This window comes from Hippoglossus stenolepis, chromosome 12, assembly GCF_022539355.2.
Source record: "Hippoglossus stenolepis isolate QCI-W04-F060 chromosome 12, HSTE1.2, whole genome shotgun sequence".
Taxonomy (NCBI): domain Eukaryota; kingdom Metazoa; phylum Chordata; class Actinopteri; order Pleuronectiformes; family Pleuronectidae; genus Hippoglossus; species Hippoglossus stenolepis.
In genome coordinates this window covers 14221605-14248302 of record NC_061494.1, presented here as the reverse complement: position 1 = coordinate 14248302, position 26698 = coordinate 14221605, and the positions used below count along the sequence as shown (strand labels likewise).

The 26698-nt window shown below is 43.1% G+C and overlaps 1 protein-coding gene across 1 annotated transcript; it reads left to right on the top strand.

Annotated features, from left to right (window-relative positions):
• Window positions 1-341: 341 nt before the first annotated feature.
• sema4ga (sema domain, immunoglobulin domain (Ig), transmembrane domain (TM) and short cytoplasmic domain, (semaphorin) 4Ga) lies at window positions 342-26698 on the top strand. The gene is made up of 16 exons (XM_035173399.2): window positions 342-782; window positions 6270-6553; window positions 12425-12576; window positions 14292-14354; window positions 14471-14569; window positions 14672-14765; window positions 14848-14961; window positions 15857-16011; window positions 16888-17063; window positions 17624-17768; window positions 18513-18735; window positions 19950-20065; window positions 20156-20310; window positions 20672-20730; window positions 21212-23547; window positions 25520-26698. Exons 2-15 carry the CDS (start codon window positions 6424-6426, stop codon window positions 22222-22224), a joined length of 2694 nt encoding a protein of 897 aa, XP_035029290.1. The 5' UTR covers window positions 342-782; window positions 6270-6423; the 3' UTR covers window positions 22225-23547; window positions 25520-26698.

Genomic DNA, 26698 nt, shown 5'->3' with positions numbered 1-26698 from the left:
CATTTACGCTGAAAACAAAATTACCTTTTTCGAGTCAAATTTGAATGCCAGGGCACACGAGCAGTACGCACCACAGGAGCAGTACGGAGCATTTCATGTTTTTTTCTGTTGGTTTTTCACGGTTGAACAAGTGGTCACCATTTACTTCAATGTATTGGATTTGCCTGCAACACTGTTTGCCCCTGGAACTCCAGAAGTGTTTTGTGGACTCAAACACTTCTACCCCCCCCCCATCAGCATATTGGTGACTAGATAATGAGTGAATTTTGATTTTCCGGTGAACCATCCCTGTAGGCACCTGGCGAGGTGTAACTCCCTCCGCGGCCGCTGGGTGTCGCAGGGCGCTCAGCCTGCAGCAGTGAACAGGTTGTGTTTGTTCACCTGTGTTTTGCAGGAACAGGCTCAAGCACCGAGGAAGCGTCTCGTGGCGAAATAAGCGAAGAAGGAGCGAACTGCGTCTAGAAAACTGAAGAGGAGGAGGAAGAGGAAGAGGAGGAGGAGGAGTGAAGACGGGGGAAACGAGGAGGAAGGGCGGGTGGGTGCGCACCACCTGTGACGGCGGCGGCGGCGGCGCTGAGAGTGGAGGAGCTCGGACTCGGAGTCTCTGAGTGTCCGCTGCTGTGTGTGTCACTCTCTGTGGGTGGTTGTGTGTTTCAAAGTGCGTGTGCGTATGCGTATGTGTGTGTGCGTGTGCGTGGGGGCGCTTCAAGTCCAGTTGGATCCTCCGGAGCTGAAGGAAACGTACGTGTCTTTGTCTCGGGAGGAACTGGATCTGGATTCAGGTGAGAACACGAAACCACCGCTGCTCACCTCCAACACAGGAGAAACACGTTCAAACCACTTTCTGCTCCATGTTCTTCTTCACGGTTTGTCTGCAGTGTTCCTCACTGATGTGTGCGCGTGCGTGTGCGCGTGTGTGTGTGTTGTGTAAGTGTGTGTCGATGAGTTCTATTTTAAAACTATAACAATGTTTTTAATGTACATGTACAGACTTTTAATACGTGTAGCCCATAATATCAAAATGTCTAAAATACGTTGTAAGATATTTCATCAAGCAGATGTAACACATCAAACCAGAGTAAATATCTTAGGGGTAGACGATAAAACTAATTATCGCAATATAATTATCATCAATAGCAACATATCAATATATGTTAAACTTTTGTTGTATTGCGATTGATGAGATATTGATATATATTGAAATTTTGTTGTAGCCTATTAGTATTGATTAAAATCGTGTAGTTTTATTGCTCAGCCCTAATTTTACACTCATTTGATTCTGTATCTATAGGTTGGACTTTTTTTATTTATAAACAAAAGTCCAATATATATCAAAATATTGCTATTGATAAGATTTATATTGTGATTATAAGGAAAAAAACACAACATAAATCAATATATTGGTTATGCATTGTGTAAGCACTGTGAGGACGTATAACACAAAAATGTTCAAGTGTTTTTCATTCTTTTCTCATGAAAAAGAGTTTAAACCCACAACCTTCAATCTTCAAACTTAGCAGAGACAGTAATGTGACATTTATCGTAATAATTATCACTCTAGAAATGATAAGAACATTTTTATCTCAGTATAATTTTAGCACTATGTTTAATGGTTATCCACTGAATCATAACCAGCCAGTGACCCATCTCCTGCTTTGCTGAGTTACACTTCCTCTGGGGCTGCACTGGCCTGTCAGGCATCAACGGGGACTGTGTTCAAGCTGTGCAACATGCAAACATGAAGCTTCAGCCTGAAACTCATGTGGAAGGCATCCAGCCGAGCAGCTGTGATTATAGTGAATGAGCCGTAAACACACGCATGATGCTTAGAGAGCATGATTGATCTGCTGAAGACGTGTAATCAGCCTCCTCCTGTCCACGCTGATGCTCTTTGTACCTGTGATCTAATCATTAGTGATCATCCAATCATAGAGATAAACCTGTGCAAACCAACTGAACCCACTCATCTGTCTGTGTTTTCTTTAAAAATGCATGAAGCTGTGGTGTGGATAGTGGAAGAGAAACACTTAGATATGCAAATATGTGGCCATTGAACACACGGTATTTTATTGTTATGCAGATAGTCATTGACTTTCTCTTCCTGTTGTCTTCTCTTCTAACTCATCATTCAAAGGGTTTACTGGTTATCAACCCATCCCTTAAGAAACAATTTGGTTTTGTCAATTCATATGTCATGTTCCTTCAAAATGAATTAACTGTTGCTTTTATATTTTTCCTTATAAATCATTATTCTGCAGCAGCCTCTCTTTGGGATTCAACACAGCCCATAATAAATCAGAATTTAAAAAACGGAAGCTCTGAGTTAGGTCTGTATATCAATCACAAGACTCAAATTTTTTCTCCTGGCTATGTCTGCACTGCAAAAATACTGTAGGTGTGAACTATAGACTATAAAAAGATAGATGTCCTGACAGCTCCCCTTAATGTATAGGCCGTAAACCCTGCCTCCTCCATGTTAGCAGATGGGACATCAAACTGAAAAGTCAAACTACACGGTAAATACATTTTGCTCAAAGATGCTTCCTCTCATTTGATCTAGTTCTTATCATACCGATTAAGCAACAATTGGTTTATTTGATGCTATAAAAATATTGTGAAACATCATAATTGAAAGCTGAGCCTGCGATTAGCCGGACCTCGCTTCATCTTCATTCCTGATCGCTACTGCTCTGGGTCCAAATGAGCAAGATGGCTGAGTTCGTATCTGGAAGATTTTAGCTTCATGTCTGGACAGCGGGAGGAGGTGGAGTTGTGTTGTTCATCTTAATGTCCAGTCTATGGTGTGAACAAAATAACATTTGTTCCATATTCTTCTACTTTTAACAATACAGCAAATTCAGTTTCTACTGTCATTTAGTTTGTTCAAGCAACACCTACAGCATGTCTATCTGTCCCGGAGGAGATTCCTCTACTGCTCTTAAGAACATTCTCCTCATTGCAAAGACATTCGAAAGAAAGACTGTGAATCCACCTTTCAGGCAAATGTTGGATATTGGGTTATTTACTCTAATACTTGCCTTGAGAGATTTTCTTTGTCAATTTTTCACTGAATGCCTGAAATGTCTGTAAACTTATTGTTTTCCTAAATGTCATTGATCATGAATTTTGCAGGTCTAAAAACTTAAACTCTACAAATATCTTCACAAATAAGCTGTGAAGCCAATGCACTCGTATGAAAGATCGTAAACAAAATTGAATGCGCTGATCAGTTTTGTCTCTTTTTAGCTTTGTCAGAATGAGCCCAGTGTGAACAGTCGGTTTAGTGCTGCATTCAAGTGACTGTACAAAGTGCCGTACAGTACTGGGAACAAATAGAGTTCAGTTCAGTTGGTTCCTTTTGTGGGTCTGCGTTTTAAAGCAGTCTCTCTCTCAGTTGACGCACAACTCAAAGCCTTTGATTGTAATCTTTTGTTAAACACACACACACACATCCAAGTCAAAAAGAGTTTTGAGTCCCGTGATATAGAGTTGTCTGTTGATGGAGCTGTCACCACCCTGCTCCAATCTCCTCCATTCAGGCAGGTTCATAGACACTTTATAATTGCCTGATAAAATCCATTTCCGTGAATGGATGTCATGGGACCGAGAGCTGGCAGCGAAATCAGGGGGAAGAGAGATTAGAGAGGTTGGATCGTGAGTGGTGGCGTCACTCTGATTTCCTCTGGGTGCGCCTCGTTTTATTTTTCAACGTCTCTCTCTGTTCTGTGTTTTCTCCAAGTTTTGACTCATGTGCTCAATGGCCAATTAACAATTGAAAGCCTCTGCATTTAGGGGGGGTCATGGGTATTCAGAGCAAACTCTGGAGTCATGGTTTATAGATGACAGAGAATTGGAGATGTCACAATTACTGGCTCGCTGCTCTGTGCAGCTGGACGTCCGCACAGCATTTTATGCTCATACTCTTTTTCTCTTTGTGTAAAACATTTACACCTGAATAGACTCCTCTTCCTCACAGGATTGTATGACCACATCAGGACCACTGCAGTCGACAGATTTAGACCCTGACAGCCCATTTTAGGGAAGTTATTGAATTATTAAGTGCCAATCCGGTGCACCTCTGCTACCATCCTGGAAAAGAAGGGGGATAAAAGTAATATTTACCAAATGGCTGCATTTAAGGATCTCAATAATGCAGGCTCACTTTCAGGGATGTAGAAATATGTATTTGCAGAGACATTAAATCCATCGCAGTGAAGATGTTGTTGGCTTTAATTTAAATTTTACTTCTCAAAGTCAAACTTCCTTTCTGTCAAGGCAATGAAGCTGCTATAAGAGACTGTTTCAAAAACTTTGAAATACTCCTTGTATTCAGAGAAAGTCCTACACATAAGAATCCTATACTATATACTATAAAGACTATATGGACGACGTATCTCCACTTCCTTGCTAAAATAGAGAGCGGCGGTAGTGAGGTCCTGTCGATACATGTGCTCGACTATTTACAGGTCAGTCTCAGCTGTCAATCATGACATTTCACTTGCTTTACATTAAATTACAAATTAAAACCAAAGTTACCAGAAAAATGGAAATTTGAAGATACAGTGTGAAGAGAACTACTTTAAATCACAGAAACCATCCTTGAAATCAAGGAAATCCTATTTTTCTCAATCAATTCATTCATGAAAATTCACGTGAACGTTTTGTTCTAATCGTCTTTGTGATTTTACATCCTGACAACATAACCTGTGGTTATAGTGCTTTGTGGTAGTTGGCCAAACGCAGATTTATTTTCAAAACAGTTCTTACCTGCAACTGCATCGCTGTGCATTTAATTAAGAAATAAATAGGAATGAAAGTTCAGTATAACATAAATCTATAAGTTTCACGTTGTTGTGCTGATTTAGTTTGATAGAGAAATCAGCTGGAACAGGAAGAACCTGCAGGATGATCCGGAATATAAAATTTACATTCATGGAACTTTCTATAATATTAGTGGTCGATGAAAGTCTCACATAGAACCAGCGCTTGGTAAACAGTTATGATATCATGTTACAGTGCCTGTTGTGAGCCTGTGAGTCTCACTGTTACTTCCTACTGTTAAAATCACAGCGAGCAGAGTGTCTCTTATCCACCTGCATGCGGCTGTGTTTGACCGAAACATGGTGCAGCTCTCAAGCCGTCCGTTGTCATGGTGTCAGCCCTGAGGCTCTGCTGGGACTTTCTATAACAGCGCAGTCACAAACACTTGTGCTAATGGCTCTGCTTTCCTGTATTTTTTTTTGTTGCATCCATGCTTCTATGTAAACAGCATTGTGTGTGTGTGTGTGTGTGTGTTAGTGACTGAAGGAACGAGCAAGCTCCGAGGACTTTCAGCTCTTCAGGGTGCTGGAGGCTCATGCTTTGTTTAATGGAAAGTGCTAAAGAGTGTGACTGTTTAGCTTTAGATCCAGGAATTGTGTGTGTGTGTGTGTGTGTGTGTGTGTGTGTGTGTGTGTGTGTGTGTTGTGTGTGTGTGTGTGTGTGTGTGTGTGTGTGTGTTTAAATGGGAGACAAAAAGAGAGTAAGAAAAAGAGAGCTATCCCCATTCCCCCACACAAAATTGGATTAGATGGCTATGTGCACTGCTGATACACATGCACACGCACGTCTCTTTCTTCCTCACACCATCTCTCCCTTCACTCCTCCAAAAGAGCGTCTTGTTCTGCAGTAACAACATTGACATTCTCAACACACGCGCACACACACACACACACTACCAGATATTATCATACTTCAGTCTCCCCCCTTTTGGATTTCACATGTCTCAGGTACGTCTGCTGTTTCAAACGCTCTCACACCTTATCGATCCGAATCGCTCCACATTGCCATTTAATCCTCAAGTGTTTGCTTGTGGTATCAGCACGTTGCTGTGTTTGACTGACACTGTTTGGTTAATGATATTTCCAGTCATGTGTTTGGACTGGCCAGGCTGCGGCTCACACACCACACAGGCTGTGAGACTTTAAATAGCCCGAGAGACGGCTCCGTTTCGCAGAGCGCCATTGATCTGCGAAAGCACCCGATATATTTTATTGAGCGAATGCACTTTGGGTCTCTTTCACATCTCTGTCGTCATCCTTGTGAAATCCTGCACGTCAGCTTATTCTCTGTGTTTGAACTCTGACGTTCGACTTCGCTGCTTCTTTTTCAACTTCTCCTCTGACTTTTTTAAGGTGTCACGTTTTCACCACATCTGCAGGATTTTGTGTTTACTTCTAGTGTACACCTACGTGCTAACACAGTTGTTGTGTGTTTTTATCTTTTTACAGGTTTCTTCAGTCCTTCCTCCTGCACTTTGAAGGAGGCCGCCTGTGTATCTGACCACGTGTGTGAGTGACAGGTTGGATTATGTTTGTGTGAGTGCCTTTGCATGTTTATAAACCCTGGTCGGAGAGTGTTTGCCCCTCGAGACGCTCAGCAGAGATGCCGGGAGCTCGATCCCCTGCGCTGTGGCTCCTGCTACTGAGCTTCTGTGTGTGTGCGACGGCCGGCTACCCGTTCAAAACACCCCTGGACCTGGATGTGACTCCACGCATCACTATTCTAAACAGCGGTAAGCAAACAACGACAAAACCATGCAGGTGATTGGTTTCTGATGCAACGCATTCCTGTCGAACGGTCAAATTCTATTCTCTTAAACATTGAACTGAAAATGGACTGTAACCATACAGCTTTTTTTCTGTGGGGTTTATTCAAGATCGTGCTCGTTCAGTTTGAGAGCAGGACTTATTGATTTCATGTTCAGATTTTGAAATGCTTTCACTCAAAGCCCTACACTCACACTCAAATATACCCTACTGGTGCATAGATTTCCTGCGCTCCAGCTCTTCTCATTACACGATATCATTTGTCATAACTACCCCTGGCATTGTAATGGTTGGGGAATTTTGACAGACTTGTTGCACAATCTAAGAGCATAACAAAAAAGTCAAAGAGCAGAGGAGGTATCAGAGCGCAGACATTTTGTTTCTAGGAGAAGAGCTGAAGCTGGAGAGAGGATTTCTGTCCTACAGAAAATGTGAGTGCACAGTTTGAGCAGAAGCAGAGCATCATTACATTACATATAATTTAAGTGACGCTTTTATCCGAAGCAACTTACAATAAGTGCATTCAACCACGCGGATACAAACCCAGAACAGCAAGAACCATGTAAGTACAATTAGCTTAAAAAAAGCCAAACTACAAGTGCAACATATAGGTGCAACTAAATGTAATTATTATCATTTTTCAAATATTAACACCAGAGTTGACGAGGTTTATTAGACATCATCTTCTTAACCAAGGTGTAGTCGGAAGAGATGTGTCTTTAGCCTGCGGCGGAAGATGTGTAAACTTTCTGATGCCATTGGGGAGCTCGTTCCACCATTTGGGTGAGTGGCTAGCTCGCAGTGAGGGAGCAGCAAGCCGGCTGGAGTGTGCGGTTTAACCATGTCCTGGATGTAGACTGGGCCCGATCCGTTCGCAACTCGGTACGCAAGTACTAGTGTCTTGAAGCGGATGCTGGCAGCTACTGCTACAGTGAAGGGAGCGGATGAGCGGTGTAGTGTGAGAGGTTGGTTGAAGACCAGTCGAGCTGCTGCCTTCTGGATGAGCTGCAGAGGTCGGATGGCAGTAGCAAGCAGACCAGCGAGGAGGGACTTGCAGTAGTCTAGGCGTGAGATGACCAGAACCTGGACCAGAACCTGTGCCGTCTTCTGAGTGAGAAGGGGACGTATTCTCCTGATGTTGTGCAACATGTACAGTATCTACACGAGCGGGTTGTTGCAGCAATGTTGGCAGTAAGGGAGAGTTGACTGTTGAGTGTCACACCCAGGTTCCTTGCGGTCTGGGTGGGGGATACCACAGAGTTGTTGATGGTGATAGTAAGGTCCTGGGTGGGAGAGCCCTTCCCAAGAAGGGAAAGTAGTTTGGGCTTGTCAAGGTTGAGGTAGGGACGGGGACGGGGATCGAACCACTGACATTCTGGTTAGTGGACGACCCTCTCTACCTCTGTCCCAGCTATGGCTCAAGAAGTAAGATGGATCAAAACTAAAAGAATACCGATGCAGGGATTCACTTTCAAACCAACTATAATTTAGCAAAATAACCTGTCAGGTTTTTTAAAAATAGAAAAAAAAGAAACTCCTCACATGCTTTGTTTTTCTGCTACACCACAGAAGCTGTTTTCTGCCTCTTTCTTTATCTAGTTTTCTTTCATATCCTTATTCTCTTCATCCCTCACTCCCCTTCTCTCTCCTGACACAGCTCTTTTCTCTTCTCTTTCTCCTCGTCTTATTTGTGTGCACATTGACTTGCTCATACATTTTCTTGCCTCAGGGAAATTCTCACACCTGCCCCAAAACCACAAGTTTTTTTAATCATTATTATTATTCATTTACCCTGTGTGAGTGATGGAATGTAGCCTAGGGTGACAGAGACTGAGGCAGATGAGTAAAGTGCTTACGCTTGGATCCCTAAGGAGCAGCCAGGGAGACTGACACCACTGTAAGTAGTTGAGAAGCAGCGTAACCATGACAACTGTCATAGTATGGCGCAAGATGGTCCTATACTGTGTGTGTGTGTGTGTGTGTGTGTGTGTGTGTGTGTGTGTGTGTGTGTGTGTGTGTGTGTGTGTGTGTGTGTGTGTGTGTGTGTGTGTGTGTGTGTGTGTGTGTGTGTGTGTGTGTGTGTGTGTGTGTGTCATTTTCTCTCGTCTCCAGTTTGACTCGCGACCAAATTTTCTTACGCAAACTACCCATGGAAAAAATCTCTCCGCTCCTCTCCTCCAGTCGTCTTTCTCACCACGCATCACCTACTTGCACTCATTACTCATCTCCTTCCTCTGTACCTTTAGCTCAGTTTCTGTTCATCACCAGTTTGTGCTGGAGCCTGCAGCCCACCGGTCCTCCTACACTCTTCTCCTCGTCTGCCACCCCATCACTCTCTCATCCACTCCTCTCTCTCTCTTCCACAGTGCTTCAATTTGGATTCTTTATCCCTCATGCTTATTTTTTCTCCATTAGTTCATACTTTTGACATTTGCACAGCTTATTTCCCTCCACTTGCCTTTACCTCTCGTCTTTGTTTCGTTTTTTTAACGTTTGCACATCTTTCGATCTGCAAACTTACCAGTAATCCCTTTAATCGCTGTGTTTCTTAGCAACCTAAAAGCCTCCAGATCTGGGTGGAGAATTGATACTGTACATGCACACACCGGAACACAGTGAAACACACAAACACACACCTGTACTTTCTCCTGATTACAATTTCCCTTTTTCCACTTGACACAACGTAAAAAAAATTATTCAATTATTCAATTTGATGAATTCTGGCTAAAAGCCGGCAAAACGGATAGAGTATAATTTGTTTGTTTTTAAACAGAGAACTGGTTACTCCTTTTCATTTGCTCGTGAAGTATTTTGAAAATCTGCCACACACATCAGTCACAGTCGGTGGATTTAACTTTGTTTATACCGTCGTCCTGAACACAGGCCTGGCGCTCGAGTGTAAATTTGTATATAAGGCTGTCATGTCACAGTCCAACGGCTGGAGGTTGAGAGAGAGAGTGTGTGTTTGTCTATGTGTCCCTGAACACTGTACTATGCTGATGAGCTGAGGTCCCTCCACTTGTTCTTCCTCTCTCTGTTTTTCTTTTGCTGTAGAATTGATCAAAGCACCTTTTGACGCACAGCCTTGTAAACTGAGGCTAAAATGTGCAGTGGGATCATCACATATTGTTAATAAAGCCCAGATAAACCTCCCTCTGCTGTGTCAGTAACCTACGCAGGTTGTTTTGTGTTACCTGGCTCTGACTGCCAGGCACACACACACACACACACACACACACACACACACACACACACACACACACACACACACACACACACACAAAGGGTATTGTGTCGTCCTAATACTCAGATTACGCAGAGGAAACTGGGTATTGTCTCTGCTGTAACGCTTTGCCTTCACCCACAATGAAACACTCAAGTCACGTAGGAAAGGTTATTGTTCAGAAAATCTCACACAGGTAATACTCTTCTTCCTGCTGCTGAGCACAAGGGAGGAACAGTAGACACCTGATCAGCTGCAGGAGCAGTCCGGGATGAGAACTGCTGCTCCTGAAGTGAGCAGAGTGGATTGTGTTGTGCAGCAGCTGATAGGAATCTTAATAACAGCTCATTTGATAACCATGCAGTCTTCAGGGGGAAGTGGTTGAGCTGGGGAACTTTGACACTCGTCAGTTTGGCTGCGCTCAGCTCCTGCGCTCATCAGTAGACGTGGAAAGTCTTTCGCTTTCAAGTTTGTACGGCCTAATTGTCGTCAGAGCTCCACCCCAGATGATGTTAAACCTGCTCAGCATTCGTCATGGCCGATATTTAAGACATCAAATTATGACATTGCTGTTATTTTTAGCCACAGTGTTTTCTTACAACAATGCAGTTATTGTTGTGGTTATAAAATCCCCGGAGCTTGACTAAAGGCCATCTTACTTTTCCAGTATGAGCCTCCAATCTCTGAAATGATTAACAATCTGAGATTAGACATCTAACTGTTTCTGCCTTTAAATCCCTTTTTAAAAAATACAGCTCCAGAAAAAATGTAAAGCCCATTCCTGATTTGTCTTAACTCTGCATCTCTACATCGGTAGTAGTTTTAATAGAAAAAAATATTTTTTACACTTACCTATAAATAGTAAAATAAGAGAAACTGTTAATCTTGCAGTGGTCTTTGGTCTTAAATGTTTTCCAGATCTATGTACAGTGTGTATATATATATATATATCCTTCTGTGAAGCACTTTATGACTTCGCTGGGAAAAGTGCTGCAAATAAAACTGATTATCTTAACTACTATTATCATAACTGGTCTAAAGGTTGTCTGTGGTGTGTGTGTAAGACGAGACGGTGATGTCATATTTACCTCAGCAAAGTGGAGTCCTAATAGATTGTATGTTTAAACCTTACATAACTGCACTACATCATGACTTCAGCTAGTGACTTTATGATGTGTTTTTCAAGTGTATGTGTGCGTGTGTGTGTTGCTGAGTGTTTGTATGACTGATCCTCATTAGTATCTTGTGTTGTCAAATAGATGGAAAAAAGTGGACGGGGGAAATATACAAAAAAAGCACAGGACCATTGAACCCACGTTGGGTTGAAGTGGATCTCTGAAATCTCATGTTGTGATTGGACCGTTTTCATTATCTTCTTTGTGGTCTATATAACAGAGAAAAGTAGAAAATCAGGAACCAACATATTTGTTCCATTTTTAGCTGTGCTAGCGGCAGGGAACTGTGTATTAATTAATTTGTCATCAAACTACATGAAGATTAATTAACTGATCTAATCAATTATTAACTAATCAATTCAGCACTAAAAACGAGCACAAACGGCCTTAAAGAAAATGTCTAAAACACTGCAGCTGACAAAAAGCAGCTACTTACAAGGAATAGTGTTTTCACATTTCTTGTACTGTGTATTTTTCTTTCTGTGAAGTCACTTAAAAATACTTTCTGTGCAGCTGCAGCACAGTCGATTTTAAGAAAGACATTTTCCCAGCTGCGCCAAAGAAATCTCAGTTTTTTTTTTAAAGCCAACCACTCAAATCAGAGAGTAAGGCCATCTCACCAATTTGCACTGATGTTTGGCAATCACACAGTGATAAATCCAACTCAGAAGATTAACAGATTCATACTTCTCCCTTTATTCTCATACTGTCATACTCGTACTGTTGGGTTTGGTTGAAAAAGCCTGAAGTGTTCTGGTTTTAATGTGCCACCTCCTGGTGCTTATAACTTTCTGTACATTCAGCGGCTTTCTAAAGAAACAGAGGTGTTATTAGACACTGATGTCTGTGAATCTGTAATAATTCTTTTGTTGAAATGATCACATAAGAATTGAGATGACAACAGGAGCTGCGTTTATTTGTTGTGTGGTGCTATACCAGACAAACTAGTTCATTCCTGGATTATTTGTAACAAAGACTAATGTGTTTTTCCCTGAAAGATGTTTTTCTCTTAACCTTGTTTTTTCCATAGAGACAGACCATAATCAATAACGTAGTGTGCTGAGACATGCCTGGAATCAGGCCTCTTCAACCACTCATATTGTCCAATAATCACACAGGTGACTGAAATGATCTCAGGAAGTGTAACAGCAAAAGAGGGTTTAACTGAGGTGTCGTGATTGTTTTTGCTTCCACTGAATTTGAGTGTCCTCTCTCAAATTTCACCAATCCTCCATTTCAGTGTCGCTGATTCAGCCACTTAACAGTGTTTGTGGTGCGTGTGGAGGTTGATGATGAATTAGTTTGAAGGACATTCGGAGCTGTTTTGCATAAACAGATGTTGTGGAAGCAGACAGAGGGATACAAAAGGTCATCTTTACTAATCTTTGCTCTCCTGCTCTCCTCTCCTCTCCTCTCCTCTCCTCTCCTCTCCTCCTCAGGTCTCCAGGGCTGCAGGCGCTTCCACTCCTCCTCTACCGTTAACTACAGCACCATGCTGCTGGAGGCTGACAGTGAGCGTCTCTACGTCGGCGCCCGGGGGGTTGTATTCAGTCTCAACGCCTCTGACATCTCAGCCAGCTCTGCTCTCACTGTGAGTTTGTTTGTTTCCGTGCCGCTGCGTGTCGTGCACCTCAGCCGTCGTATCTTCGACTCTGACACGGATTAATTTGCATCCCACAATGCAGGAACTTTTTGAGGCAACAAGTTTAAATTTTGTGGCAACAATATTTATTCCCCTTGGACCCCTTGTGTTTGTCTGTGCGAGTAACATTATTTTTAACACAATAGCTCACAGTTACACCACAGGAGTATTTTGCTGCATAAACATACATATTAATGAGAAAAATAGAAGAAAAACAGACTACTGTATTTCCTTTAAACAGATTCAGAGTTCATATTAATATCATTCAGCTATTGAAAAAGTCGAAACAGAAATAGCTTCTAGTTAATGCAGTAATTAGCATACTATTTACAACAACCCAACATTGGCAATACTTACTTTATTTAAGTTACAACTTAAAAACATGAATCACAATGTTTAATTCATGATTTCTTTACGCATTTCTGTATCTTTTGTGGGATCTTTGGAAAAACTGGAATCTTTTCCATCTTCTCCATCTCCTCTTCATGTGAAATCCAATTATTCATACTATTTATAGCTGAAATGTATTCACCAATTGCTATTAAGTTATATCTGTGCGGTATTTTGTGTCTTCTGTGGTGGGTAAGTATTCAGAGAAAACCAAGTATTAATGTGCATGTGTCATAGTATATTCGAGAAGAGCACAACAGTTGTTATTTTGAGACGAACATAAAAATTCATGGTCATTGGTGCAGAAAGTGTGTTTCCTGCCTCCAATGATCAATAAATGCCTCATTTCAAACTGAAACTCTGGGATAAGATGAAATGTTCTCATCAGTAACGACAGTTGTTACCAAATCAACTAGAAGTAAAATCTTTAGGGATAGAACTTTTAAATTATGATCTCGGTTCGTCTATTTCCATTTCCCTCAAGTGTATTATCAGCAGTGTTGTCCTCAAACCATCGCATGTTTACAGGAAGTTCCCTTAAGTAGCCATCGAAGCTGAAAAGCCTTTTTTCCACCTGTCACGCTGCAGTGTTTGTTACCTGCTGACAGTCTGACATTAAGCTGTTATGCTAATTCTGTAAATACGAGGCGGTGTTTGTCATAGTGTGTGTGTGTGTGTGTGTGTGTGTGTGTGTGTGTGTGTGCGTGTGCGCGTGCGCGCATGTGCATAAAACTCCTTCACAAGCACTCCTCCATATGCTGCAGGAATTAAAAATGTCAACTAAAGTCAACTTTTTTTGTTACATAAGAGTAAAAAGCATGCAACACAGTAAAAATTTGAAATTCCTAACAATTGTTTTTTTATTATCTTACACATTTCTGTCAATTTTATTTTTATTATTTTACTCCTTCCACTTATTTCTATTTTTATACAGATTTTAACAGTTTTATTTCTTTTTCCTCTTCTACCTCCTTTACTCTACTCTTTCTAATCTCTTATTTTGTTTGAAAGTTGTGTTAAACTGGTTTTAAATAGATTTCTTTTCATTTGTCTGTGTTGTTTTTAGTGTCCCTGTACAGGACCTTGAATCTACCTCAGTGTATCAAATATGCTTCATAAATTAAACTGCCTTGCCTGATAGATGAATTATTAAAGCAAAAAAAAGACATTATTCTCTATTTATCTGCTGTCAGATCTGTGGTGTTTTGCTAAAACTCATGCAAATCAGTGGTATGAAACCCCTGTGTGACTTTATGCTATGTGGTATGTTCTAGATCGAGTGGGAGGCCTCCCCCGAGCAGAAACGCCAGTGTCTTCTCAAGGGAAAAGACAACAAGGTTTCATTTAGTTTTTCCCTCTTTCTCTTTCGTTTCATCTTTATTTCTGTTTGGTTTGATATTCACTCTCCTCATTGTAATATCATTTTTTCTCTGGTTTTCGATTTCTCTTCCAGACCGAGTGTTACAATCACATCCGCTTCCTCCAGAGGTTCAACTCGACTCACCTCTACATGTGTGGGACTCACGCCTTCAGACCACTCTGTGCATATATAGTATGTCCATGCACAACACATTGATCGATATTGAATTTCTTCTTATAGCCTCGAAGCTCACTACATCTCTTCCTCCTTCCCCGTTTGTTTTGTCCTGTGTAGGATGAGAAGAGGTTTGTGATGTCATCTCAGCCTGAGGACGGAAGAGACAAATGTCCGTATGACCCGACAACAGGCTACACCGCCCTCATCATAGGTGAAGCCCTTCAACAGTTAGCGATCATTTCCAGAGTTTCACCCGACAAATACATGATCCAATAAATTGATTTTACCTCCAGACCAGCAGATGTACACAGCATCCCAGTACGAGTTCAGGAGCTCTCCAGATATTCGCCGCAACTCTCCGCCTCCCACGCTGAAGACGGAGGACGCCCCCACACGCTGGCTGAATGGTAAGTTAAGCCTCTCGAATGATGAAAGCTCGTAGAGATGTTTGATGGCAGGGTGGTCCAAGTGGTAAAGCATCTGTCCATCAATCAGCTTAAACCAGGTTAAGCCTCCACATCAACAAGAATCTACAGTTCTCTGCTGAAGTAGCCTGAGCAGCTTCAGTGGATCATCCATCTATTATCTATACCCCCCCAAGAGGGGGCTGGAGCCAGCTGGGAGGGAGGCAGGAGACACGCTCTCACCTGTTAATTAACCACTTTGCATGTCTTTGGATTATGTGAGGAAGCAGGAGTACCTGGAGAAAACCCATGCAGACACAGAAGCTGCTTTCAGACATGCAATGAACTCCGGACACAAATGTTCGAGTCAGTTGTTCTGGACTTTCTCCAGAGTTTCTCCTGCGAGCCTTTTCTATAATGTGTTATTTTACTTTTCGTTAAACCTGCATCTGATTGCTCCACTTACTCTTAAAGCAGAGCAGCTTAGTTTTACATGCATAGATAATCCTGTTTCTCTCTCCCAGTCTGTCACTGTAGAGACTCACAGAGATGCTAGCATCCTGTAGCTTCTGACAGTCTCATTAATATGATGCTGGGTGGCAGAAACTCGAAAAACATGATGTGTTGCAGATTACTGAAGCATGTAAACAACTTTTCACCATCTGTGCAAACTATGAACTCGTACACGTTTCCACTCATAGTATAGGAAGCAAACTGCAATGAAAGATGGTTTCTACACTTGCATTATCTTCACTTTTTTGACTGTTTTGGTTCATGAAAAGTTCATGCAAGCAGCTTACGTAAATGACCTTAACGAGTCTCTGTGGATGTAAACTCTATAATTGGATAATTAGAGTATCGCTGTGTGAGTCATTGCATCATTTTCTCCCTCATACAGAGGCAGACTTTGTCGGCTCTGCACTTGTGAAGGAGAGTTTGATCAGCAGCACCGGCGACGATGACAAGATCTACTTCTTCTTCACCGAGAGGAGCCAGGAGCAGACGACCACCTACAGCCACAGCAGGGTGGCACGAGTGGCTCGGGTTTGCAAGGTGAGAGCAGTTTTAAAAAGAGATGCAGCGAGATATTTTGCAACTGGGAGTGAAGCTATGCATCCTCAGGAAAATGCAAGTAGTTGATGATAGGAGAGGGTACTATAATAGATGAGAGGCTCGATGGAGAATGCATTGGTAACAAGGCCTTGGGAGCTGACTGTGCAGCTGATGAATGGGTAGTGGAGTTACTGTGCCTCAGAGTGAGAGGGATGGGTGACTGCAGTGGGAAAAACGGAGTATTCAGCATCCGCTGCTGCCTAAAAAGTGGATGGTTTACATTTTCTGCAGCCCAGGAAGGAGCGAAGAGCAGCGAGAGCCACCTGTACACTGTAATAAACCTGTTGTTGTTTTCTCCTGTGGCATCTTAATATAAAGTCTCTCCCTGAATGTTTTGAAAAGTCTTTATCGAAATGCCTTGGGTCGGCACGTGTGATATTTTTAATTTGCCTTTAGCTGAATATTCAAAGGCCAAGACAATGCAAGGTCTCCAAAATATTTGTGGCTTCAAGTCAAGCTTTTCCATCGTTTACCTGTCAGAGCATTTTTCTGGTTTGTCGGCGGGTGTTGAGATGTGTTCAAGTGTGTCTGTGTGTGTTTGTGAGAATGAAAGAATTTTGCTTCACAGTGTGCGCTTTCAACCCACTGAGGACAAACACTCGCTCGTATATAAGCCTGTGGATTAGTCAGCTGAATTGAACGTACAGTTATTGCTTACCCCTGCCGTTTTTCTGCTTTTCAGGATCTTCACTTCCCCCTGTGTTCCCCCTCGAGCAGAGTGTTCAGTTTGTTTTTATTTTATTTGACTTAATGTGACCCTTTCTCTTCCTTCCTCCTCCTTTGTTCCTCCTCTCTCCTCCACCTCTCTTCCCTCAGGGGGACCGGGGAGGACGTCTAACTCTCCAGAAGCGCTGGACGTCCTTCCTCAAGGCCAGGCTCGTGTGTTCTCTGCCCGAGTACGACTTCCACTTCAACATGCTGCGCAGCGTGTTCGTCATGCCTGGGCAAACGCCGCAGGACACGCTCTTCTACGGCATCTTTGGCCTGGAGTGGTAAGTGGGGAATATATACGTGTTGTCGAGCTCTCCAGCCGACGGGTCTTTGAGGGTGCAAATGTAAATGAGCGGGACAGAGATGAAAGGCAGCGATCGATACATTGAGGCAGACGAGAGGGGACGAGATGAAAGAGAAGGGCGAGACGAGGCCACGAGAACTTTTTTTAATCCAAACGATAGAAAAACAAGTTGGGTGAAGGAGATTTGCAGGAGTTTGAGGACAGAATATTAATTAAACATGCAGATTACTCAAAAGTTGAAGTGATTCAGTCCTGGTCGATTTAGCAATATCTGTGGTTACCATGGTAACAGCAAATTGGGTTTTATACTGCAGCAAACACTCATTGAAAACTCTCACTTCTAAATCGGCTTCGTACAATCTCTCCACCCCTCCCCTGTTCGTTCCTCCCATTTGTCTCTTTCTAACGTGAGCCACTGATCTACTGTACTTCTACTACTGTCTCTATGGCAACACTGGGTTTACCGCTGTTATTGTAGGCGGCCTGTGCTCTGGTCTTTCTCACGGTTTGTCTTTGTGTGTCTGTGTGTGTCTTAAGGAAAAACGTGAAGGCGTCTGCGGTGTGTCGGTTCAATCTGTCTGAAGTCCAAGAGGCCTTCCAAGGACCCTACATGGAGAACCAGGACTCTGGCTCCAAGTGGAGGGAGTACACTGGAAAGATCCCTGACCCACGACCTGGAACGGTAAACACACACACGCAGAGAACACTGCACAAGGTAGAGCACTGAAGAAATGTGTCACTGCTCCTCAGGCTGAACAAATTCACACCGGAAAACCACAACAGATTAAACTGATGTAGAGGAAGGATGCAGAGGAAAAGATGGAGGAGAGATGATGAGAGCATCCGCAAGGATGAGGCTCAAAGCACAGCCAGCTTAATGCCACTGAAACCCATTTCCATGACTATTAACTCCAGCCCGTAGTGTTTGGCGACTGTGGCTTAGTGTGGCAGCCAGGGCCGGGGCACCGTTGGCATGAGCAGACATTATCCACTGTAGTATCATTTTGTCGGACTTAATTTTAACTTTGCTATTAAGGGGAAAGGAGAAACAGTCAAAGGTTTTAACATGAGAGTGTGAAAGCCTCTTAGAGGAGCTGGCTGAAGTCGTTGGGATCTCACAAAGAGGGAAGGGAAGTCATTCCCTTCGTCAGGTGCACAGAGAGCTGAGTCGCCCACATGTCAGCGTGAGCCGCCCGCTGAGCTCACACAGGCTCATTGTTATCGTGTTTCCCCCTGACCAATCTTCCGCAGGCTCTCGTTTTCTTGATCCCCTAATTTTCCGTGCAGACCATCTCGCTAAGCCTCATGACATCCTCTCTCCCTTCCACTGCCCGTTTTTATTAACAGCCTTAATTACAAATGAGCCAAAAATGTCTACTTTTCCTGGAGCCTGTATCATGCCTGTCCTTGGCCTCTTCCCCTGCAGTGTATAACCGACGCTCTGAGGGCCAGGGGCATTAACGTCTCCACCTCGTTGACCGATGATGTGCTGGACTTTGTCAGGAGGCATCCACTGATGTCACAGCAGGTCCAGCCTTCAGACAGACGTCCCCTTTTGTTCAGGAGGACCACACACTACACGCACATGGCTGTGCACCAGATCCAAGGCTTGGATGGACAAACAAACCATGTGTTATACATGGGCACAGGTGTGTAAGAATCCATATCAGGTGTTAATCTGTTCCATTGAGGTGTTAGAAGGGGTTGGGTGTTGGTATATTTCCTGTCAAAGTGCAGTTTTTTTCTGGAGTCTTGTCAGTGTTGTTGTCGCTGTTGTGGCTGCCTGTCGATTACTTTTACACCTATTTCGTGTCTTTCATTACTGTCACTCTGATATGAAAACCAAAAACAGAGACCTGGTCAAAAACGGCAGCCCACAATTCTGTCACTGACTACATTTACCTTGACACCAACAATCCTTGCTCTGTTGCCTCACAACAAGAAGGTTCTTGGTTTCGGCTGTCGTCTTTATGTGGAGTTTGCATTTTCTCTAAGTGTCTGCGTGGGTTTTCTCTGGGTACTCCGGCTTCCTCCCACATTTCAAAGACATGCTGATTGAGGTTAGATTAATTGGAGACTCTAAATTGTCTGTAGGTGTAAATGTGAGTGTGAATGGTTGTTTGTCTACCTCACTCAACATACTGACTTACTGTTAACCAGAACTGGGCTGTATCTCCAACACCAGTGCCACCACTGTTCACGACAGGACCCTCTTTGCCAAAAGGAGGCTTAACACAGTACATAATCATGCAACAGCACTGGATAGACAGATTGCCCTTGCTCAAGCATAGATCTCAGAATTACATGTAAGGTAACAGCTCTTTCTTCTACATGTCATGCTATCACAAGTCTTTTATACTGGACAAAGGTGGGCTCTACAGAGCCTGGATGTTTCTGTTTTTTCCCCCTAAAAGATGGTTTCTAGGACATTTTCTCTGCTCAATGTTACTTATTTGTTGTTCCCGCATCTGAGATGGTAGGGCATATAGAGTTTTCTCCGTGTTTTGTACTGGACAAAGGTGAATTTTACCTATACTTGTTTGTTTCTTGGCATTGGCTTGTTTGCCAATGTCAGCTCACCCCACAACCCTCAAAGGATAAGTGGAAGAGATAATGAATGGATGGTACATGGTTATCAGGTTGATTATCTATACAAGGAGATTTTAGAGTCCACATCTCACATCTTTGCATGTTCTTGAATACTTTGGCTACATGTCCCCACTCAACAATGTTGTAACCAAGACAAAGAAGTAAATTACCGTCAATATCTTCAGTTGGTGTTTGCAAGTTAATTTGAAATAAATAAGCGTGGCTGCCTAAACAAATTCCATCTGTGTCTCTCCTCTTTGAATGTGTCCCTCAGATGAAGGATGGTTACACAAAGCTGTAGAAATCGAGGGTCAACTCCACATTATCGAGGAGCTTCAACTGTTTGAGGAGCCACAGCCTGTTAACGCTCTACTGATATCTGCAAAACAGGTAGTGTATTTAACCATCACATGCACACACATACTGTATCAGAGGAGTAATCTCCATCCTGTGATAATTACACCTTCCCTCCTCCCTCAGATGAGTGTGTACGTGGGCTCTCCGTCGGGCGTGGTGCAGCTCCCGCTCTCTAACTGCCACAGATACACATCCTGCTACGACTGCATCTTTGCCAGGGATCCTCACTGTGCCTGGAACGGAGCCCAGTGTGTGGACGTAATGGCACAAGCAGACATGTGGGTGTTGCAGGATGAGCGAGCGTGTGTGTGTGTGTGTGCGTGAGATTCAATCAGGTGATGATTAAAGTGCTGCAGGTGCCCTTTGGCGTGTTTGATTTGAGTAACCTCAAGTATCACGGTGCCCTGTCACACTGTCAGCTCCCAGAACTGTTGCGCAATGACAACGCCAGCAGGAATAGTGGCTGGGATAATAAACATTGCATGCAGCTGTGGACTTAAAGGTTACTGATTGACGTGGACAGCAATGCTTACTCAGGAGAAAGCTGTTATCTAAGCAATAAAAGACATGTGGGATGTGCACGGATCAGAATACAGAAAGAAACTAATATTCTTATGGTTGTGTTTTCTCTCTCTGCAGATCCACTTTAATCCAGGACATTCAGCGTGGCAGCAGGGGATGTGAGAACACACAAGATGGTACGCAGAAAACTCATCTACCATTAGGTGCCACTGCGTTTAGAAAAAGTTTGCTTTTGGCACAGTGGGCGATGAAAGGAAGATTAAAAATAGAGAATGTTAGGAAGGACTTGAAAGATGCATAGTTGTCATGCGATGGCTTTGAAAGTTGATTATGCACACTGTGTTGGCAAATTCCTCTCCTCCCTTCTTTAATCACATTTTTACCATCTCTGGAGAGAAATCTGTTTGATATTCAAGACAGCCAAATGCCTTCTCTCACTTCACAGTTTCAGTCTATTAAAACGTAGCGTCATCCGTTCTTCTGTCTTTGTACAAGGTGACACAAGGGCAGGAATGAAAAACACTGTAGTTAGAGTTGATGCTTCAAGAACTTTCAACAGCATTTCAATTTAATTTAGTTGGTGTTAAAGGGATTAACATATAAAATAAGTCAGAGGCTGTTGTAAGTTTTCCTTTAAACTTAATGTGTGTGTTTCAGATGTTGTCGAGCGGAGCCGCTCTGTGCGGGTGGGCGACGACGTGCTGCTGCAGTGTGAGCTCAGCTCCAACCTGGCGACGCCGCTCTGGACTCTGGACGGCAGCGAGCTGCAGGGTTACGGCCTCAACTCGGGTTTCAGAACCGGCACAGACGGCCTGCTGATCATCGAGGCGCGGCAGGACCAGAGCGGGCTGTACACCTGCTATGCTGTTGAGAACGATATCAAGGTCGCTGTAGTTGCCTACAACGTCACCATCCAAATTAACCTGCCCCCGCCGCCACCTCTCGAGCCAACTGAAGACCCTTACAGTCTCTTTGCGACCATGCCACCACCCACTGATTCTCCAACCTCAGAGAGGCCCTTGCCACCACCCCCAGCCCCTCTCCTCCCCCACTCAAAGCTGCTCTCCCCCAGGAACATGGAGGCCATGTACCTGTCCCTCATCACCATCCTCGGCGCCCTGTGCGTGGTCCTCACCGTGGTCCTCGTCTACGTGGGCTTCTGCCTGCGAGTGGGCAACAGAGGGAAGTACTCATTACGTGCCGCTGCTTCTGCTGCCTACCCGAACAGTAAGAGGCACAACAGGAACAGGAAACAGATGAGAAGCTCCTCCCACATGGAGCTGAAGACCATCTCAAGCCACTGCAATGGCAATGGCGTTTGTAATGGCGTTTCAAAGCAACATAAAGGCAGCTTCCAGGACGGAGGCTTCCTCCAGATTGTCCCTGGCGAGGCTCACTCGTCACCAAACAACGAGCCTCCTCCCCCTGCCCCTCCTCTCCCTCCCACGCCGCAGCTTCCCTCTCCAGAGTGCGACTTCCCCAACGGACTGTCGGCCACGCTGCCCAGTGTGCTGAGGAGAATGAACGGGAACAGCTACGTGCTGCTGAGGCAAAGCGATACTGAGAACAGGTCGCCGCACTGCTACTCATTTGCTGATGAGCTCAATAAGATCTTGGAGAAGAGGAAACACACTCAGCTGCTGCCCAGGCCGGATGAGAGCTCTGTGTAGTGATGTATCTCCCCCTGTGGTGGGAGGACTGCTGCGTTTTTACCTGGTGCTGAAGTGCCTGACTCATTATTGTTGTGGACTAAAGCAATAAGAGTCTAATCTACTTTTTTTTTTTCTTTCTTACAAGTCCACATTCAGACTTTTTAAACCTCTGGGCTGTTTTCAAACTTAATTCCCAAATTGTCCAACCCAGGTTCCAGACGAAGGACGGAGCATGAAGTGAACAGAAAGTGTGATCTACCTCACCTCAATACTGCCCACAAGGACACATGTGGTCCGCCTGTAGTCTGACCCTGGTTACAGAGCTGATGTCTCAGTGGGAATATAAATACATGTGAAGCCTTGTGCTGCGGGGTGGTCGGATTTGGCTCAATTCAAACTGGAGGGCAGCTAGACAAAGTTTGTTTGCACTAACAAGTGCACAGATGGCCTATGCATTTTTAAAACGGGACATTGAAACGTTTTAAATAATGGAGGAGTAGACATGGTGAAAGAGGGAATTTAGTTTTCACTTTTTAACTGACTTTAAAATAATATACAGTAACACTTAACACTGAAATCACTGATGGTGAACTAATCGATATTTAATATAACTATTAACCAAAGTTTGGAGTAATTAACCAAATAAAATATGTATTAATTTATTACATGGTTTTATTATTAATTATGAATTATTTTGAAATTTCAAACGATCACTGATTTGTGCTATTAAAACTATTTTTGGATAATTACATAATTTGCAGGTCAACCTTTAGTCATCAAAATTTTTAGACCCCTAATTCAAGTCACAGTTGAGTTTCACTCAATCCATCATAAATGGTTTAAATTATTGTGTGTTAAAACCTTGTACTGGTCTTTATTATAGTACAGCTCAATAAGACCATTACACATACATTTACATAAACATTATAAAGTCATTATTATATATAAATACAATTTACAGAACATTCATAAATTTAGATTACCATGGAAATATTAAATTGTGATTATTTCACCAAGTGTTAGTAAAAAACCTGAAAATATGACAGTATTATTGATTTCAATGCACTTTAACGACCAGTTTTAAGGCGTTTTGGAAACGTTATTGGACTCCATTATGGAATTTGACACCCGTTAGGAAGCAGCAGAGCTTTTTGATTGGTCGTTTCTCAGTGTGAGGAGCTGCAGCAGCGGAGGCCACAGCTGCGCCGGCTGGACACGAGTGGATTAGGAGGAAAACATTGACTATGTCTCAGCTGAGTCTGGATCCACTGCTGAGTGACACCCTGCATGAGGCCATAACACACAATGGCTGACTGTGGAGAACAGGAACCAGCATCCAAGGTAAATATGTCCTATATCTCACCAACACATCTCCACGGGCTCTTTGCCAAACAAGCACTCAAAGACATGGGTCATGGAGTGAGAACGCAGGGTGACTGAATCAGTGTTTAGATACATACAGATACAGAGAGCGGTGTTATCTCACTCTCACTGGATTTTAATCCTCTGCTGTTCTAACTGATCCTTCATTTGCCTGTTGATCGCTTGTGGGAAAGTTTCGGTTCAGGGACGCCTGAGTGAAAACATCTACTGAGGTCTGACTCATAAACTGATCAGTTTCATCTCTGACAGATAAACATTCTCACAGTGTAATTCATTTTGAAAAACATGTTAAAGCAGTGAGGCTTCATTCCTCGTAAACAGAGGAGATTCATGCTTATGAAATAATATGCAGATTATTTCCTCAATCAATAGTGAAATGTTCGTCCTGGTTTCTCATAGCCTACGGTCACTGGACTGTCTGACCTGCAGGACAGAACTTTAGAATATCTGATTACCGTTGCCAAGGAGGTTGTGTTTTCACCCCTCGTCTGTTCGTTTGTTTGTTTGAAAGTAAGAATACACAATAACAACTCAAGGGATTTCCACAAGGATGAGGAACAGTTCAGGGAAAAAAACATTTTCATGCAGATCAAGGAATACGTTTTCACTTTATTTAACATCGTGAGATTTTGGGCAATTTTCCAGGGAATAATTCCTGGATTTTGGCAAAAGAAATCCAGCCAATAAAGGGAACTGACATCTAGGAATGTGTAAAGTTTGGTGCAGCTTGATTGAATTGGCCCAACAGTCCCCTTATATTCATTCAAGTCTTACAGATAAACCAACAAAACAATGCAGGTCATGAAATCATAATCTCTGTTGCAGAACAATGATAATGTTTTTCATTAAGATCTATGCAATATTCCCTGGCAAATTGGGGGAAAAAGCCCTATCTCCCAATTTTTAAGAAAGTGTGGGGGAAAAAAAACCTGGATCCGCCCCTTTGTACGAATCCACATAAAAATTTATTTGGATCTCTCTTGGCCCATGTCCCATTTTACAAGTATTATGGAAATCTGGTTAGCACACAAACAAACAAACCAAGAAACAAGATGAAGGACAGGGGGTGAAAACATAACCTCCATGGTGGCAGTAATAAAATAAAACTGTCTCGTGGGGTTTAAGAAGGTGCGACATCCTCTGTCCTTAACCCTCAACAAGAGTAAGGAAAAAAACTCCCCAAAAAAATCCTATTAACTGGGGAAAACAGGAAAAGAACGTGTGTTTGTCTTTATAGACATACGGCATTATCTCGTTCAATCTCACACTCCATCTTTATTTGCATTGCTCTTGTTGCGCTCCTCTCAGAGGGCAGCATTAATTAATCGCTCGTCTGATGACAAGTCTGACCTTATTGCTGAAGGAGGAAGAGGAGAGAGCGGAAGAGATCTTTCCCCTGAGAGTTAAACTACGCAACACTCTCAAGCTCCCAATTATTTTCTCATGCCCCCACACTCAGGGTGGGGCTCTGTAATTTACACACACTTATAGGCTCATGCAGCGAAGGAATTCAAACATTTCCCCACAATAGACGTGACTGATCGTTGATCATTGATCCCGTGTAATCACATATTTAATCGAATCTAAGAAGCCTGTGAAGTCAGGCTGGGAGATGCTGGACGTGCTGACATGGAGAGCACGAAGAAACTGCTTGAAGAGCAAAGTGTTCCCGTCTGTGGCGCCGATCAAAGACGTGAAGGGAGGCGGACGTAGCTGCTCACACATTAGCAGCCTTCATTAAAGCCCTCTGACCTCATTGCCAACCACATCACAGTGAACACAGCAGCGGGAGTTGCTTTTGTCACGTTTTGACGCCATATTCCTCCCAAATCATTTAAAACCAAATATGTCAATACTCTGTAGTGGAGACACATTGCTGACACCTGTGACTGAATCATTTTTCCTCCCTCTCTTTCCCTCTCGTTTGCAGATCTGATGAGCGCGGGTCAGTTTGAACCTCCGCTAATTTCAATCCCGGGGACACCATCTCCTAACCGGCGTCAGATGGCAGGACAGGCTGTTCTCCTAATGAGAAGCGAGATTAAATACACGTCAGCACCAGAAGAGACAGAAAAGGCTGGAAAACAGACAGCGAGAGAGTCTCTGCAGCGAGATCGCAGCTTGGCTTCCCCACAACTGGAATGATAATTGTCGGCTGCGGCGTCTCAGCGAGCAGCGTTTGCTCTTCTTTGTATGCTGACGGCGTCCTTGCAACATTATCCGACCAAACCCGACGTATAATAATGACCCTTTCCTCACACCTGCTGCATGAATTTTCTTTCAACTCGGGCTTTGTTGCTTAAGTCGAGGAAACAAGAACAATCCTCCTTCCTTATGTCAACGAAAAGTGCCACGGTTTATGTTTCAAAAAGTGCTTTGTGAGCCTATTTTATTGCAAAACCAGAAAAGAGGGTTAACGTATTTATTTGTAATTTAATTTTGTACGTGTGTTTTTGAAGTTATGGTCGATGTTGTTGTTTAAGCGCCACCTATCTGTTAAATACGAGGGTCACAATAGAAGAAGTACGGTAGCCCGAAGCATGCAGAGGCTGTACCAGCAACACAGAATTTACTATTTATAACCTGTTCATTTACCTATTCACTATGACCTGTTAAAGGTAGGGTTGGCCATTTGTTTCTGAAACACTTTTTTTTTCTTATTTGATGAAATCTTCCTCCCGTACCGAACAATAAATAACGTTGTGTGGGGGGGGGGGGTAAAGCGAAAACTCTGGTGTGTGTGGCCGTCACATCAGGACTTTGATCAACATGACCATATCAAATTATTGGTTGGAAGTTAGCGTGGGAGTAAAAGGAAAAGTCGTCTTCTAGCTGTGGTCAGACAGTGCACGTTTATGTGTTTTGGGGGCGTGGCTTTGACGAGAGGTTGATGGCTGTGTAGCTGTTCCAGGATTACCAACCCTATCTTCAAACAGGTATCCTCCAGTTTTCCTGTCACTGTAACGTCACCATATTAGTTTTTAATCTGTTTGCATGTTACACCACACTTGTGCACACAACAAATCATCTTCTCACTTAACTAACACAAAGAACTATATGGCACTGGGTTCCTTCAGTCACCAGTTTAAAATTAAACTTTGTACTTCCA

What these genes read in the sequence shown, in the direction of transcription:
- sema4ga (XM_035173399.2), top strand. Translation starts at nt 6,424, where the DNA reads ATGCCGGGAGCTCGATCCCCTGCGCTGTGGCTCCTGCTACTGAGCTTC. An exon ending in GAGTGGCTCGGGTTTGCAAG is followed by an intron (nt 16,012 to 16,887) that starts GTGAGAGCAGTT and finishes CTCTTCCCTCAG; the next exon opens with GGGGACCGGGGAGGACGTCT. An exon ending in GTAATGGCACAAGCAGACAT is followed by an intron (nt 20,311 to 20,671) that starts GTGGGTGTTGCA and finishes CTCTCTCTGCAG; the next exon opens with ATCCACTTTAATCCAGGACA.